This window comes from Sceloporus undulatus, chromosome 1 (genome assembly GCF_019175285.1).
Source record: "Sceloporus undulatus isolate JIND9_A2432 ecotype Alabama chromosome 1, SceUnd_v1.1, whole genome shotgun sequence".
Taxonomy (NCBI): Eukaryota; Metazoa; Chordata; class Lepidosauria; order Squamata; family Phrynosomatidae; genus Sceloporus; species Sceloporus undulatus.
The window spans coordinates 142,975,017-142,990,502 of NC_056522.1; the positions used below are offsets into that span (position 1 = coordinate 142,975,017).

Genomic DNA, 15,486 nt, shown 5'->3' on the forward strand with positions numbered 1-15,486 from the left:
TTGTAATAGGTCTTCAATGTTCAGAGATTTATCTCTGGGTAGGTTTTGAGATGTACAATGATAGAAAATGGACATACACTACTTGAAAATGGACATACAAAGCTTCAATTTGTATTTTGTGGTTTGCCATCCCATTCCGAGGCACTGATATTTGCTCATCTTTAGGACATTTGCTCATCTATTCATCCTCGCCGGACCACCGTCGCCGCCAGAGCTGCGCCTTCTGCCGGGCGGCCTCCTCCCAGGGTGTCGGAGGTGCGCATCTGCGCACCTCCCCGGGAGTGCCGCCCACGGACTGAGGAGCACCGCTGCTGCGCAACTGCACAGTTGCGCAGCTTTTTATCGGGTTAGGAAGGCTTTGGGTTAGCCCGAGAGCAGAGGATGCCTGGAGTGGCTAACCTCTGCTCTTCAAATGGCCATAGAGGAGTGGGGGGAGGTTGTGGATGCAGGGGATGCATGGGCCGGGGAGGGAAGAGGTAACACCACTACGAGCGGAGCTCCTATTGAGGTAGTGTGGGGCAGGGGGAGGTATGGCGGTGGGAGAAGGGACTTGCATTCCAGGGGAAGGAGAGATCGATGCGTCATATCTATCTCTCCTTCCTGTCCCCATCCCAACTTTAGGGACCTGAGGGTCGCTCCAACCGTGCCACAAACCCTGTCGCTGCTCCTGTGCAACACCAGATCAGTAAACAACAAGACCCACATCCTCCACGATATGTTGGAGGATCAAAAGTGTGATCTGGCTTGCATTACCGAGACCTGGCTTGGGCCTGAAGGGGACGCTGTGTGGGCTCAGGCCCTGCCTGCCGGGTTCTCGGTGAACGATCAGCGCAGGTTAGGTGGGCGGGGGGGGTGTGTGGCCTTGATACATAGGAACACCGTGTCCCTCACCAGGAACCACATCCGACAGACGTCCTATATCGAGTGTATTTACCTGACCCTAAAGGCTAGAGACAGTCTAGGAATTCTGTTAGTGTATCGGCCACCCCGTGCATTAGCGGACTCCCTTAACGAGCTGACACAGTTGGTCGCTGAAGTGATATTGGAGACGCCCAGGCTACTTGTCCTGGGTGACTTCAATATCTCCCTCACGACCAGCTATGTTCCATCTGGTGCGGCTCGGGAATTCATGGATACCATGACGGCCATGGGCCTGTCTCAGCTGATACAGGGTCCTACGCATTGTGCGGGTAATACTCTCAATTTGGTCTTCTGTTCGGATGCGGAAAATCCGTGGGTGGAAATAGTTAATGTTTCCCCCTTGTCATGGACGGATCATTTCCTGGTAGAGGTGAAAATCAAGGCCTCTACCCAGATCCCCCCCGGGGGTGGTGGACCTATTAGGATGGTCCACCCTCGAAGGCTGATGGAACCCAAAAGGTTCCAAGAAGCTTTAGAGGGGTACATGGTTGGAAGCGACGCGACTCTGTTGATGCCCTCACCGGTATCTGGAATACCGGTCTTTCTAGGGCTATACACAGTATCGCTCCCAAGCGCCCTCTCAGGCCTGCTTCCAAATGTAAGCCCTGGTACAGTATATGGAAGATCTCCGGGCAAGGAAGCGGGTACTGCGACGGCTAGAGTATCGTTGGCGGAAACACCTTTGCTTAGACGACAAGGCTCTCCTAGACCAACTGTTAAAGGACTACGGAGAGGCAATACGAGCAGCTAAAAACTTGTTCTATGGTGCTCGTATTGCGTCCGCAGAGTCGCGTCCGGCAGAGTTGTTCAGGGTGGTCAGAGAGCTAACTCAGCTCCCTCCCGCCCTGAACCAGATCCTTGAACCTACTAAGGCCTGCTGTGACTTATTTAACGACTTTTTTGCGGATAAAACCTCTCGGATAAGCGAAGGTCTGAACGCCGACATTTTAGCAGAACCTAGGGTAGAAGTGTCCAGAGCCTCCGTGGACTTTATTAAACTGGATCGGTTTGAGTCGGTGAGTACCAAGGATGTGGACAAGATCCTCGGAAGCGTTCGGAAGACAACCTGCTCTCTCGATCCCTGTCCCTCGTGGTTAGCGGCCCAGGGGGGACCGGCGGTAACAACGTTGTTACGCCGGATAGTTAATACATCTTTGAGGGATGGCCAATTTCCATCACAATTGAAATTGGCCACTGTAAAACCTATCCTAAAAAAGCCCTCCCTCGACCCCCTGGTACATAATAATTATCGGCCTGTTTCGCTGCTACCATTTTTGGGGAAGGTGATCGAGAGGGCGGTTGCAATCCAGCTTCAGGCGGTCTTGGATGAAACGGATTATCTGGACCCGTTTCAAACTGGCTTCCGGGCGGGTTATGGGGTTGAGACGGCCATGGTCGCCTTGGTCGATGATCTCCGTCTGGGCATCGACAGGGGAAACATCTCCCTGTTGGTGCTCTTGGACATCTCAGCGGCTTTCGATACCATAGACCATGGTATCCTTCTGGGACGCCTGGCAGAGGTGGCTATCGGGGGCACTGCACTCCAGTGGTTCCGGTCCTACCTCTCTGGGAGGTCCCAGATGGTGCAGCTGGGAGACGTATGCTCCGATGAGCGGGCCCTTAAAACTGGGGTCCCTCAAGGAGCCATTCTGTCTCCCATGCTATTTAACATTTACATGAAACCGCTGGGAGAGATCATCTGGAGACATGGGGCGCGGGGTTATCAGTACGCTGATGACACCCAAATCATTTTCTCTATGTCTCCGACTGATGCAGTGACTGGGGATGGCGTCTCTCCTCTCGTGGCCTGTCTAGAGTCAGTAATGGGCTGGATGAGGGAAAACCGACTCAAGTTGAATCCAGAGAAAACGGAGGTACTAGTGATAGGTTCCCCTGGTCCAGGAATGGCGGTGGTTCCACCCGTCCTGAACGGGGTCACGCTCCCTGTGAAGGACTCCGTGCGCAGTCTGGGGGTGCTTCTTGATTCGTCGCTTCACCTGACTGCTCAGGTGAATGCGACGGTCAAGAGCACCTGTCATCAGCTTCGGCTTATTCGCCAGCTGCGCCCATACCTGGCCCAGAGGGACCTAGAAACTGTTGTACATGCTCTGGTAACTTCGAGACTGGATTTCTGCAATGTACTCTACATGGGGCAACCCTTATACCAAACTCGGAAGCTGCAAATGGTGCAGAACATGGCAGCCCGGCTGGTCACTGGCGTTTCCAGGACCAGCCACATAACACCGGTACTGAAAGATCTCCATTGGCTGCCCATTCGCTTCCGGGCTCAATATAAGGCGTTGGTGATTACCTATAAAGCCCTAAATGGCTTGGGCCCAGGATACCTAAAGGACCGCCCCTCCCCGTACATTCCGCCTCGCACCCTCAGAACGTCTGGGCAGCAATTACTGAAGGTGCCTGGGGCTAGATTATCCTCCACTACACAGAGGACATTTTCCACTGCTGCCCCAGCCCTTTGGAATATGCTGCCCACTGAGCTCCGCTCGACTACTACCCTGGCCCAATTCAGGAAGGACTTGAAAACCTTCCTGTTCCAACAGGCATTCCCCGACTAAAATCCTGTGGGCCTCCCTCCTCTTCCGTGGCCAAGAGGTTGGGCTACGGGGCTTTTAGCCTGTTATTTTTTGATTGTATGGTTTATTTTTATGTGTCTGTATCTTTATACTGTTTTATGATATTGTTGTTTTTAACTTATGTTGTAAGCCGCCCTGATCGCAGGAAGGAGCGGGATAAAAATAAAAACGTTATTTTATTATTATTATAAATATAATAAAAATGTTGAACTATACTCTTATTAATTCAGAGACACAGCAGTGTTAGTCTGGAATATCTGTATACAAAGGGATCTTGTAGCATCTTTTAGACTGACTGTGTGAAAGAAATTATAGTACAGTCTGCCCTCGCCTTAGATGGGGGATCCGTTCCAGACCCACCCCCCTGCGTAAGGCAACTTGAGTGCATGCTCAAACCCCATTTGTTTGAATGGAGCGCACCCCTGCGGTGACATGGCCCATTTGCCATATTAGGGCTCATTGTCCATGTGACCTCAAGTTTGCGTATGGCGAGCCTGCGTACAGCGCAGGTGCACTATACATTATTTTGTAGACTTAGGTCTGAGGAAGCAGATCTAAGTCTATGAAAGCTTATGCTATAATTTCACACAATTAATCTCAAAGGTGCTACAATATCCCTTTGCAGACTGATTATAAGAAACATTTTGTTTTCCTATATATCCTTGTGGCAAATCTTTCACAATGTGATTCAAAGAATATTACCTATCTGGCTATCTTTGAAACTTTATATGCCACCTTTTTTTACAGAGGCAAAGTGACTAATAGATAATAAACCACAGAACATTTTTTAAATATAAAAGAAGATCTTTGTTCCTAAAGTTCACTGGCAGATGTGGAACATTGTTTGTTTATAGGGAATACAAACAGTGATTTTCCTGGCACCAAATATGACTGAAGTCAGCACAATGAACAAAAAATGCAAACTGTAGTCCAGGCATGTTTCTCAAGAGTCTCTTACTAGTAGAGATTTTTGGACATGGAAAGGTATCACATGTTTCTGCTGACCTAATTTTCTTCTTCCTTACTGTAACTGCAGTGATTACAGTGTAACGTCTCTGGACTTCATTCATATAAGTAACTGTCATTCTCAGATATCATTGTGGGCCTCAATACCCTAAAGATACCAGATCTTGTCCGATTTTGGAAGCTAAACAGGGTCAAACCTTGTTAGTATTTGGATGGCAGACCACCAACAAGTACCAGGTGCTGTAGACTATATTTCAGAGGATGGAATTGGCAAAACCAACTCTGAATACTCTTTGTATAAGAAAATCCTATGAAATTCATAGGGTGACCATAAGTTGACAGGTGACTTGAAGGTACATACACAAATATATTTAGTATTTGTAAGGTTCTGTAGAAGCAATGTTCTCTGCTATTTGTTTTATTCTATTCATTCAGTTTTATTCAATACATTTTATTTGTATGTAATCATTGTTTTAGATTTTAAGGATTTAATTATTACCTAAAAGCCACCGAGAGGGCTTTTACTTTTTGGATGTCATATAAAGAAAAAAATGAATGAATAAAATAACAGTATATTGAATACAAACCTAATATTTAAAAACATTTTTTTAATTATAGAGAATCTGGAGGTATCAATAACTCACCTTTTCCTTTCATGTTACACTTTATGTACTAGGATATGTCATCTGCTGATGAGCTTACCAATCAGTAGAAGCACAATCTCCAAATCTCTTGCTCATCAAATGTTTATACAGTCTAGTAATTCTAACATATTTCTTGCTGACACATATTCCATTTGAAGTAGAGGCTCAGGAAGTACAAATACATTTTATTTATGTGCTTGATGTATGCCAGTGGACTGATTCAGGGAAGCACCTTGTTTTCCCACACAGTGACTTAGTGAACCGCTGAATCAAATGCATGCAGAATTATAAGGAAACCCTATGCTTCTTTAATAAGAGTTACTTTCCAATGTACATAAAGTGTTGCTGAAGTATAAAAGAAATGCTAAAGTAAATTTAGTGCTTGTTCCCAGGTGCTATGTCCCTTCTTTCTAAAAGGAAAGACATTCACCTGCTGAGCGTGATGAAGCCAAAGCTTGGGATGGTGGCTTGAGAGGGGACCGATTAGTGTTAGGGGGACAAAGCCAAGCAGAACTTGTAAGCCTGAAATCAACCACTTATATGAACTTAAAGATGGGCTTAAATTGTTTCACCCCACATTTCTAAAGATTTCTCACGTAAAACCGAACTTCTAGTTGAGATCAAGAGATAAGTACAAAAGCTGTGTGGTTGTAAAATTTGTTGAAAGACTTACAGGGTCTCCCCGTCTTCCTTCTGGTCCTGCAGAACCTGGTTGTCCATCTTCTCCCTTAATATAAATTACATGAAGTTCAGTAATCAGATAAAATTATAACTTTTCATTGAAGAATTAGGACTTCATTACATAAAAGGAAATGAGCCTTATACAGCCAATGGCTAATACACAAATCCTGCTGGGAAAATGAGATATCATCACATGTTTCTCAGCACAGTTCCCCACCATTATAAGTCATTGTTTAAACTCCCAGCTGATATTTGGATTGCAAACTGTACCTTAGATCTCAAGACTTTTTTTTTCAGGCTCTGTTTAAGACTTGGTCTGATGCACCATAACCTCTCCCTCATAGGAATTACATACAATGCACTTCCAGTGGCTAAAGTCTCAAACAAAAATGACCAAGTTGTTTGTTGACACAGTCATGTTTGTCTGCTATTAATGTAAATCTTCAGTTATTTTGTTTTGGCACTTAAGAACAAGTGAGAGTATAAGAATTCCTGTGGTTTCTCATTGTACTTACATTTTTTTCCCTATAATTTTGCTAAAGTATTATGACTTGTCATCGTTTTTTGGCAATAATTTTTCCAACTTTTTTTTCTACACAAAATATTTTTACACACAACATTTTGTATGTTTTTTGGGTTTAAAATACAAAAGTTTCATACATAATATTCTGGATTTTTCACAAAAAGCCCAAGACACTCTGCACAAAACTCCATGAAATCTTCACAAAAATATTTTGAAGTGCAAAAAAATCTCACAGTTTTTGTATTTTTTAAAAAGGGGCTGCCTCTACACATCTTATATGTTTAAGAATACTTCTTATATCCCTAGTGTGTGTACACACATACCAACTTGGTTCTTTGAAATATGGAATAATATAATGGAATAATAGTTCATCATTATTATTACTGCTTGAAGTTTTGAGGAAATACTTCTGGTAACATGAAGTGGGGGTTCCTCCTTGTTTTGCTCTTTTTTTCTTTTTTGGTGTTTACCTTAATCTTGTTGGCACCTGTTAGACAGCCACAGGAGTTGGCTCCTTTAAGCCCTTTTAGAAGCCAAATTAACTTACATTAAAGCATCTATCATAGGAAATTATCACATGGGAGGGACAGCATTCTTCTCATATCCCTAAAGTCAGGTAATCACATGACTGGGGATCACACATTCTGCCATCCTTCTCCTGTGGGCAGAGTGTCATGAAACCATCTCCACACACTTCTCCCATTGGTAAAATGTCATGGAGCCGTTATTTGGTATTAAAGGGAACCCTGATCATGTGATTATTATTATTATGCTTTATTTATATAGTGCTGTAGATTTACACAGCACTGTATATACAATCAGTAAAATAGATAAAAATAAGCCTGCCTATGGCGTACATTCTACAAAATAATAAAATAATACATATTAATACAAAGGAGGCAACAAATTAAAAGCATCAAATAATGATCATGCAATGTCTGGGAACACTTCCCTGAACAGTATAATCTTTAGCTTAGAGTTAGGAGGGGCGACTGTACACTACTTGCATTATATAGCGGGCCCCTCTTAAACACGTTTTTTTATACACGGATTCAAGCATACATGGTTTGAAAATGTTCAAAAAAGTACAAATTTCAAATATCAAACTCAAAAATATTTCCACTTTTTATAAGGGACACCATTTTGTTATGTCATTATATTTAATGAGACTTGAACATCCACGGATTTTGTTATACACAGGGAATCTTGGAACCAAACCCCAGCGTTTAACAAGGGTCCACTGTAGTTGTAGGTGATTAGCTGCAGTCTCTCACGTGTGATAATCTCCATAGTGTTACGCATCCCATTATATATCAGTGGACTAAAGAACTGATAGCACTGTCTGTCTTTGAGTCTGTCTGCCTATACAGGCATTCTCTCAGTCCCGCCACCATTCCTGGCTCGCAAGATGAGGACACGAGAGACAGCCTTCTCAGTGGCTGTTCCCTCCCTGTGGAACTCCCTTCTGTGGAAGGCTAGGCTGGCTCCCTTCCTGCTGGCCTTTCACCAGCAAAAAAAGACATTTTTGTTCAAGCAAGATTTTTAAAATCATGCAGGCCTCATTTTATTTGGGGATGGGGGTTGGTTTAGATTATTTTTAACCTTGTATTTTTAAATGTTGTAGGATGTATTGGTTTTGTTTTTTTTAAAAAACCTTTTCCTGTTTGAATTGGATTATTTTAAGTGTTTTTAAAGTGTTGTTTTAATGTGTGTGTGTGTGTGTGTGTGTGTGTGTGTGTGTGTGTGTGTTGTGAGCTGCCTTGGGTCCCAACTTGGGAGAAAGGTGGGATAAAAATAAAATAAAACAAACAAATAAACAAATATGGGAAATAAATGTGGGCCAACAGACTAGAAATGATCAATATACATCCACAGCCACAAAAAAGAGGGCACAAGAGACTGCAGCAACTATAGGTCCATAGCACTCAACTCCAAGACTCCAACCACATATGGAGAGAGAAATCCCAGAGGAACAAACAGGATTCATGAAAGGTAGAGGAACTAGGGAGCACATTACAAACATGCAATGGCTCCAAGGAACTCCAAAACAAAATCAACATGTGCTTTATAGACTATAGCAAAGCCATTGACTGCATTGATCATGAAAAGCTATGGAATGCTTTTAAACACATGGGAATGTCAATACACTTGATAGGTCTGTTGAGTAAACTATACTCAGGGCAAGAGGCCACTGTCAGAACAGAATATGGAGAAACATAATGGTTCTCAATAGACAACACAATCAGGCAAGGCAGCATATTATCATCATACTTGTTCAACTAGTATGTAGAAAATATCATACAAAGAACAGAGCTAGACTCAGAAGGAGGGGTGAAGATAGGAGGAAGAAACATCAACAATCTAAGAATCATAGAGTTGGAAGAGACCACAAGGGCCATCCAGTCCAACCCCATTATGCCATGCAGGAACTCTCAATCAAGGCATCCCCAACAGATGGCCATCCAGCCTCTGCTTAAAGACCTCCAAGGAAGGAGACTCCGCCACTCTCCGAGGGAGTGTGTTCCACTGTCGAACAGCCCTTACTGTCAGGAAGTTCTTCCTAATGTTGAGATGGAATCTCTTTTCCTGTAGCTTGCATATATTGCTCTATGTCCTCGTCTCTGGAGCAGCTGAAAACAAGCTTGCTCCCTCCTCAGTATGACATCCCTTCAAGTATTTAAATACGGCTATCATATCACCTCTTAACCTTCTCTTCTCCAGGCTAAATATCTCCAGCTCCTTAAGTCATTCCTCATAGGACATAGTTTTCAGACCTTTCACCATTTTAGTCGCCCTCCTTTGGACACGTTCCAGTTTTTCAACATCCTTTTTAAATTGTGGTGCCCAGAACTGGACACAATATTCCAGATACATGGCTGACACAATATTAATAGCAGAAAACATTGATGACATGGTACAAAGGAAGGTCAAGGAAGAAACCACAAAGGCAGGCCTGTTGCTGAACATGAAGAAGGAAAAATGACCACAGAGGATCCACATAAATTTGAATTAAACAATGAGAAAATTAAAATAGTCAAAGATATCTCATACCTGGGATCAGAATGGAGAATGCAGTCAAGAGATAAAAAGAAAACTAGGATGGGAAGGGCAGCCATGAAAGAGCTAGAGATGATCCTAAAAAATAAAGATATACAACTGAGCACTGAAGACAGAATCGTCCAAGCCATGGTATCTCCAATCACTATGTATGCATGTGAGATCTGGACAGTGAAAAAAGCAGATAAACAGAAAATCAACTCATTTGAGATGTGGTGCTGGAGAAGAGTGCTGAGGATTCCATGAACAGCTAAAAAGACAAATCAATGGGTCATTGAACAGATTAAGCCTAAAATACCACTAGAAGCCAAGATAACTTAAATTGAGGGTGTTGTACTTTAGTCATATCATGAGAAAGCATGACTCATTAGAGAAATAAAATGCCTGGAAAGGTTGAGGATAGAAGAAGAAGAGGTAGAGCACACACCCGATGGCTGGACACATTTAGGGAGGTAATGGGCATGATCCTGCAGGACTTGAGCAGAGCAGCGGAGGACAGGGAGTCTTGGAGATGTCTCATCCACAGGGTCACCAAGGGTTGAGGTTGATTGGAGGGCAGTTAACAACAACAGTGAATCCCAGACCCTGATTTTGAGAAAATCCTAGGAAGGGATTTACCATACTTAATATCAGTGCTAATTTCTGAAACCAATGTTATGATGTAGATTTGCTCCTGCTCAAGAAAAGAGAGGAAGGGAGCTGTGGGATGCTCCTAAAGTTGTTCCCTAATTTGTTAAATGCAGTTACCAAAAAACACAGCATGATGTCTGCAACAGTCCAAAGCAGAGCTATGGCTCTCACAAGATGCTCAAATATCCTGCAGTTATGGAAAGGTCATAGGGAGCATCTTGTGCTGGGTGTGCAGTCTGCACTGCCAGGAAATTCTGCAGTTTGGAGTATTCATGAGATGGAGTTTCACCAATCGTTCCTGGTGTGGCTAAAGCTGCAGCACAAAGGGTGATGTTTTCTGGATCCAATTTTTGTAGCATTTTGGAAAGCATCGGAAAGGAAAATGAGAATTCACCCAGTTTGCAAATGCTTATTATATTTGGACCATTCCACTGAAGAACATCCCCATGTGTGTGACCACACAAAGGCCAACTGCAGAAAGTATGGACTTGGTGTACAGCAAAGTTATTTCTTCTTGTTTCCAAGAATAAATATGTTTCTGAATTTTTCTAAGAAAAAGGAAGACTCCAGCAGAAATCTCCAAACATGTCTCCCTTGTTAAGCGTCTCTGATTTTGATTACAATGAGCCCAAAGTAAAGTGATGGTTTATGAAGAGCAGATGTTGACGGGCAAGCTGACAACATTTTATTCCAATATGAATAAGGGAATACTACTTTTATAGTTTAAATCCAGCTGAAAAAGTGCTGTAAAGCATGTTCCTGTTTGCATTAGGATCACCTAAGACTGACTGCAGGACCTAAATACCCTAAAGACATCAAAACCTATCTAATCTTGGAAGCTAAGCAGGCCTAGACCTGGTTAGTACTTGGATGGGAGACTGCCAATGAATACCAGGTGTTGTAGGCTATATTTCAGAGGAAGGAAGAGGCAAAACCACTTCTGAATATTCCTTGATTAAGAAAACACTATGAAATTAATGGAGTCACCATGAACTTGAAGGCACTGACAACAGAATGCAATCTTTTCCAAAGAAGTACAGTCCCCCCGTTCTAGACCTCCCCCGGTGAAAACAAAAAACATCAATATTAAAGCGCCATTGGTTTGAATGGTGGAGCCTGGCTGTGGGTGCGCTCCCCATTTTGTCCCCCTCCATTTGCCCCTCTTATATAAGTGAGGGACCCAAAGCATAGTCCTGAAAACTAGTCCAAAAACAATAACTTTTCCACCTAAGGTACTCAGCCCATATGAATGTCAGGAAAGCAAATGTAGATGGCAATCAATCACATTCTCCTCATTCTTTCAGTAAAGAGCACTGATGTTCAGCAAAAAGTGGTACTGACCATGAGAGATATTTCTATATGTTCAAGGGATTCTTGAAGTAAGCATAAGGAGAAAAAAAATGAAAAAAAAAATATTCCCAAGGAGATTCCCCCCCTTCCCCACTGCCATTCCTTTCTCCTTTTGTATTGTGTCTTTTTAGTCTGGAAAACCAGAGGGCAGGGAACTGTCTAATTAACAAGCTCTAAGCCATTCTGAGAGCTTTTGTGGCTGAAAAGCGAGGTATAAATACTTTAAATAAACAAATAAAGTAAAAGCAGAAAGCATTTTACTATAAGGGTGGAAACAGAAGCAGCAGTCAAACAAAAAATGTATGAAATAGCACCCGTGCATGTTTCTTTAACTGAACCTGAATGTCAACAAGCTATCTACTATTTTTTAAAATAACCACTCAAGCTCCCCCTCCCTTCCTTGAACACAACCCATGGGGCTTATTCCACTCACTCATGTTTGCTTTGGCTATTATTAAGAAGACTTGTGCTATATGATCTTTAATATGCTTTGTCAAAAATAAGCCCCACTGCATTCAGTGGGAAACACACATTTGAAGTGGCTGCTTGTATATGCCATTGAGCATTATCTCCCCTCAGTGGTAGAACTCTATGCAAATACTTCAGTATTCACAGTATCTGTAGAACCCCCTGTAATTCACTACAAAAGTTTGGACAACGAGGGACATGGGGAGAATGAGGCCCATATGTCTCCCTACATGCTTCCTTTCAGTGTGTGGGAGGAGTCATCTGACACCTACTCCCATGTGTTAACTTGTTGAGAATTTTGCTTTCTTCTTTCTGCCAGAAGAATTCTTCCAATGCAAATGAATGGACATTGAGTCCTTTATTTGGCAGCCAAGGCCAAAGTTCCACTTGGTAGCTGCAATGAAGCCAAATCAACAACAAAAGGAGGTTAACCTGGCCCTAGCAGGACATGACTGCTTGACACATACAGACCATTTTGTTCTGGCACTGTCAAACTGATCTTCTCACCACTCTCTTTTCCTTCTGTGTGTCATTGTTTTTTTAGACGTAGACTGAAAGTGCCTCATTCGCTTATTGACATGGGCTATTTGGGGGACCCCCCCCATAAAAATAAAATGTAATAAAATATTATTTAAAAAACATACAAATGTGTGTGTGCTGAATAAAGTTCACTCTTGATATTAGCTGAAATAATAGTTAAGTCATTGCAATATTTCAAATACCTTAAAACCAGGACTTCCAGGAACACCATCCTTTCCACTCCTTCCGGGATCACCCTGTTGATATATAATTAAGATGCTGTTATTTAAATATTCAATAATAAAATAAAAAAAAATAAAAAATAAATAAAACATTTAAAAAAAAAAAAAACCGTACAGGTCTACCAGGCATTCCTGGAAATCCTCCATCGCCCTTTTCTCCTTTTGCTCCCTATTAAAAAAAATGAAGAGTAAAAAACTGTTATACAAGTTAAATCTATAATACCAGCAACTATATACCAGTAAGTCAATGTCACCTAAGGCAAGTCCAGAAGCATTAATCCATGACAAGACATTGAGGCATATGTGGTGAAGGGAAGTCAATTCATTCATGTTTCATGTGGCCATTGAACAACATATTGGCCAGTTACTGAAAAAATGGTGATATTTGCGCTGTGCAACTGAATGGCATGCAAGAAGCAAAAAAAAGAAAAAAAGGGGGGGGAGAAAAAAAGGGAGTTTAGGCAAAGTAGCTTATATACTAGGGACGATATATACACCTTCTGCCAAGACCAAGATAGATATTATTTAAGAAAGAAGGTGAAGGGAGCTAGGGATATAAGGAGGGCTTACAAATTTTCTTGTTCTCAGTAAGAAAGGTTGGTTGGCATCCTATCCAATTGTTATGAGATCGTAAAATGGGTTTATAATCTTGTAATTGCTGGGGATTCATGTTTATGAGCATTATGAACCAAAAATGACCCCTAAATCTCAGATTTTCAGGTTTTCAATAGGTTTTCGAAGATGCTGCACATTGGAGTGCCAGGAAATGATGCCTGCAAGGTTCTCCCAGTTGTGAGTACACTGAGACAAACAGTTGCAGCAGGACGCCAAGGTGTATCTCCAGCTGCCTGTTGTTGAAACACGTTCTGACCATGAGTGTGAAGTAATGTCATTTTCCAGCACCCTGATTGGCAGCATTTCAGAAACCTTTGGATTGTGGCATTGCCAGATTGTAAGGGTGGCGTTTGGAGCATGGCATCAGCACCCATAACTACAGTGATGGAGATCGGTCATATCAGTTACATCTGACAGTTCAGGATCTTGGCCATTGTCTCCACACATTGATGGTGCATCTACACTGTAGAAATAATGCAGTTTGACACTACTTTAAGTAGTGTAGCTCCATCCTATGGAATCCTGGGATTTGTATTTTTGCAAGGTCTTTAGCCTTCCGTGCCAAAGAATGTTGGTGCCTCACACAACTGCAAATCAGGATTCTGTAGGGTGAAGCCATGGCAGTTAAAGTGGTGTTGGATGTACTCTGAGATATCCCATTAAGAAAATAAGACATTCTTACAATAAAATTAATTTGTGCAAAAGCCCCTTGCTTTTTGCACAACACATCTTTGGACAGAAAACCATGTATTTTGCTCAATATTCATTGTTTTCTACACAAAAATATTCTCACAAAACGATTTTCTGTGCTAATTATTTTTTTCATAAGGAAGTCACATAAACTTTCAAAAAAGCACAGAAACTCTTATAATCATGTTCAGTTGGTAAAAAACTTTAGAAATTATTTATTCCAGTATGTCAGTACAAAATAAGCAATGTTTACACCCCTAAAGGGAGCACCTCAATGTACTGTTTATCAATGTAAAGTCGAAGGCTTTCATGGCCGGCATCCATAGTTTTTTCTCTAAAGATGCCAGCCACAGATGCTGGCGAAACGTCAGAAAGAAACTCTGCTAGAACATGGCCACATAGCCCGAAAACCCCACAAAAAACTATAGTACTGTTTATCATCCATCACAAAAGACAGGGCCCAAATTCTGCCAAATTCAAAGGAATCACATCCTTGCCTGCTGGCCTGAACAATATAACAGCATATTTAGGAATCCGAGAGGATTCAAGCATGCCAGTCTTCAGGAAATAACAGAGAGGGACCTTGTCAAAAAGGTATTGGGCACAGGGAGAGACGCAAGAGCCAAGGTCTTCCAGAGCAAACACCAGCCTGGTCATGTTAAGTGCAAAACAACTGGAGCAATTGCCATGTCAGACATATCAGGCTAACTACCAGCACTAGGCATTACCACAAAACTCGTTGTTACTTCCTACTTATAACAGTTCTAATACAAACAATTTGAAAGACTCAGTGCTATTCTAGGTCTTTCTGGAAGGAATTTTGAGAATTTGTCCACAGTCTACAGAGTCAATGTTTTCAAACTGTTCCTAGTTCCACAAACTGGGCAAATAATGCCCTCATTCCACTACAAAAGTTGTCCTGCAATCATAATATCCTTGCTTGCTTCTCATTCAGGCTATACATTCATGTCTGACAACACCAAAATGTCTCAAATCTGACATTAAGTTCATTTATATTACCACGCTGAATTTTGCTTGCCACTCTAGCAGTAATACAAATCTCTTGCTTCTGTATTAAATTTTAACTTGCCTTTTTCCCATAAATTCCTGGTGGCCCTGGATCTCCTTTTGGACCTCTGTCTCCCTTGACAGAAATAAATATACAAAGATCACTATGAATGTGGTATTTAAGAAAACGAACTACATAGTGGAAAACATAACATGTTAACATACAACATACACATTTCGGGTGAGATTAGAGGAAACAGTTTAAGTGATATGGATTGCCACAGGTATGAATGTGGAAAATGAATAATATGCCTAAGACAGCATCTACACTGTAGAATTAATGCAGTTTAATACCACTTTAACTACTGTGACTCAATGCTGTGGAATCCTGGCATTTGTAGTTTTGTAAGATATTTAGCCTTCTCTCTCAGGGAGCTCTGGTGCCACAACAAGCTACAAATCCCCAGATTCTATAGGATGGAGTCACAGCAGTTAAAGCAGTGTCAAATTGCAACAATTCTGCAATGTGGCAGCTGCCTCATATGTATCAGAATGCATAACATAATTATTTTCATACA

At 42.0% G+C, this 15,486-nt stretch overlaps 1 protein-coding gene across 1 annotated transcript in view; it reads right to left on the bottom strand.

Moving 5' to 3' along the window:
* Positions 1 to 15,486, bottom strand: part of COL21A1 (collagen type XXI alpha 1 chain) — a 103,007-nt gene that overhangs the window by 44,431 nt on the left and 43,090 nt on the right. Inside the window, exons 14-20 of the mRNA XM_042438383.1 lie at positions 14,991 to 15,044; positions 12,711 to 12,764; positions 12,557 to 12,610; positions 5,795 to 5,852; positions 2,988 to 3,008; positions 1,480 to 1,510; positions 193 to 235 (exon numbers count right to left, since the gene is read on the bottom strand). Coding sequence (XP_042294317.1) covers positions 193 to 235; positions 1,480 to 1,510; positions 2,988 to 3,008; positions 5,795 to 5,852; positions 12,557 to 12,610; positions 12,711 to 12,764; positions 14,991 to 15,044 — 315 coding nt within the window. The remainder of the gene's footprint in view (positions 1 to 192; positions 236 to 1,479; positions 1,511 to 2,987; positions 3,009 to 5,794; positions 5,853 to 12,556; positions 12,611 to 12,710; positions 12,765 to 14,990; positions 15,045 to 15,486) is intronic.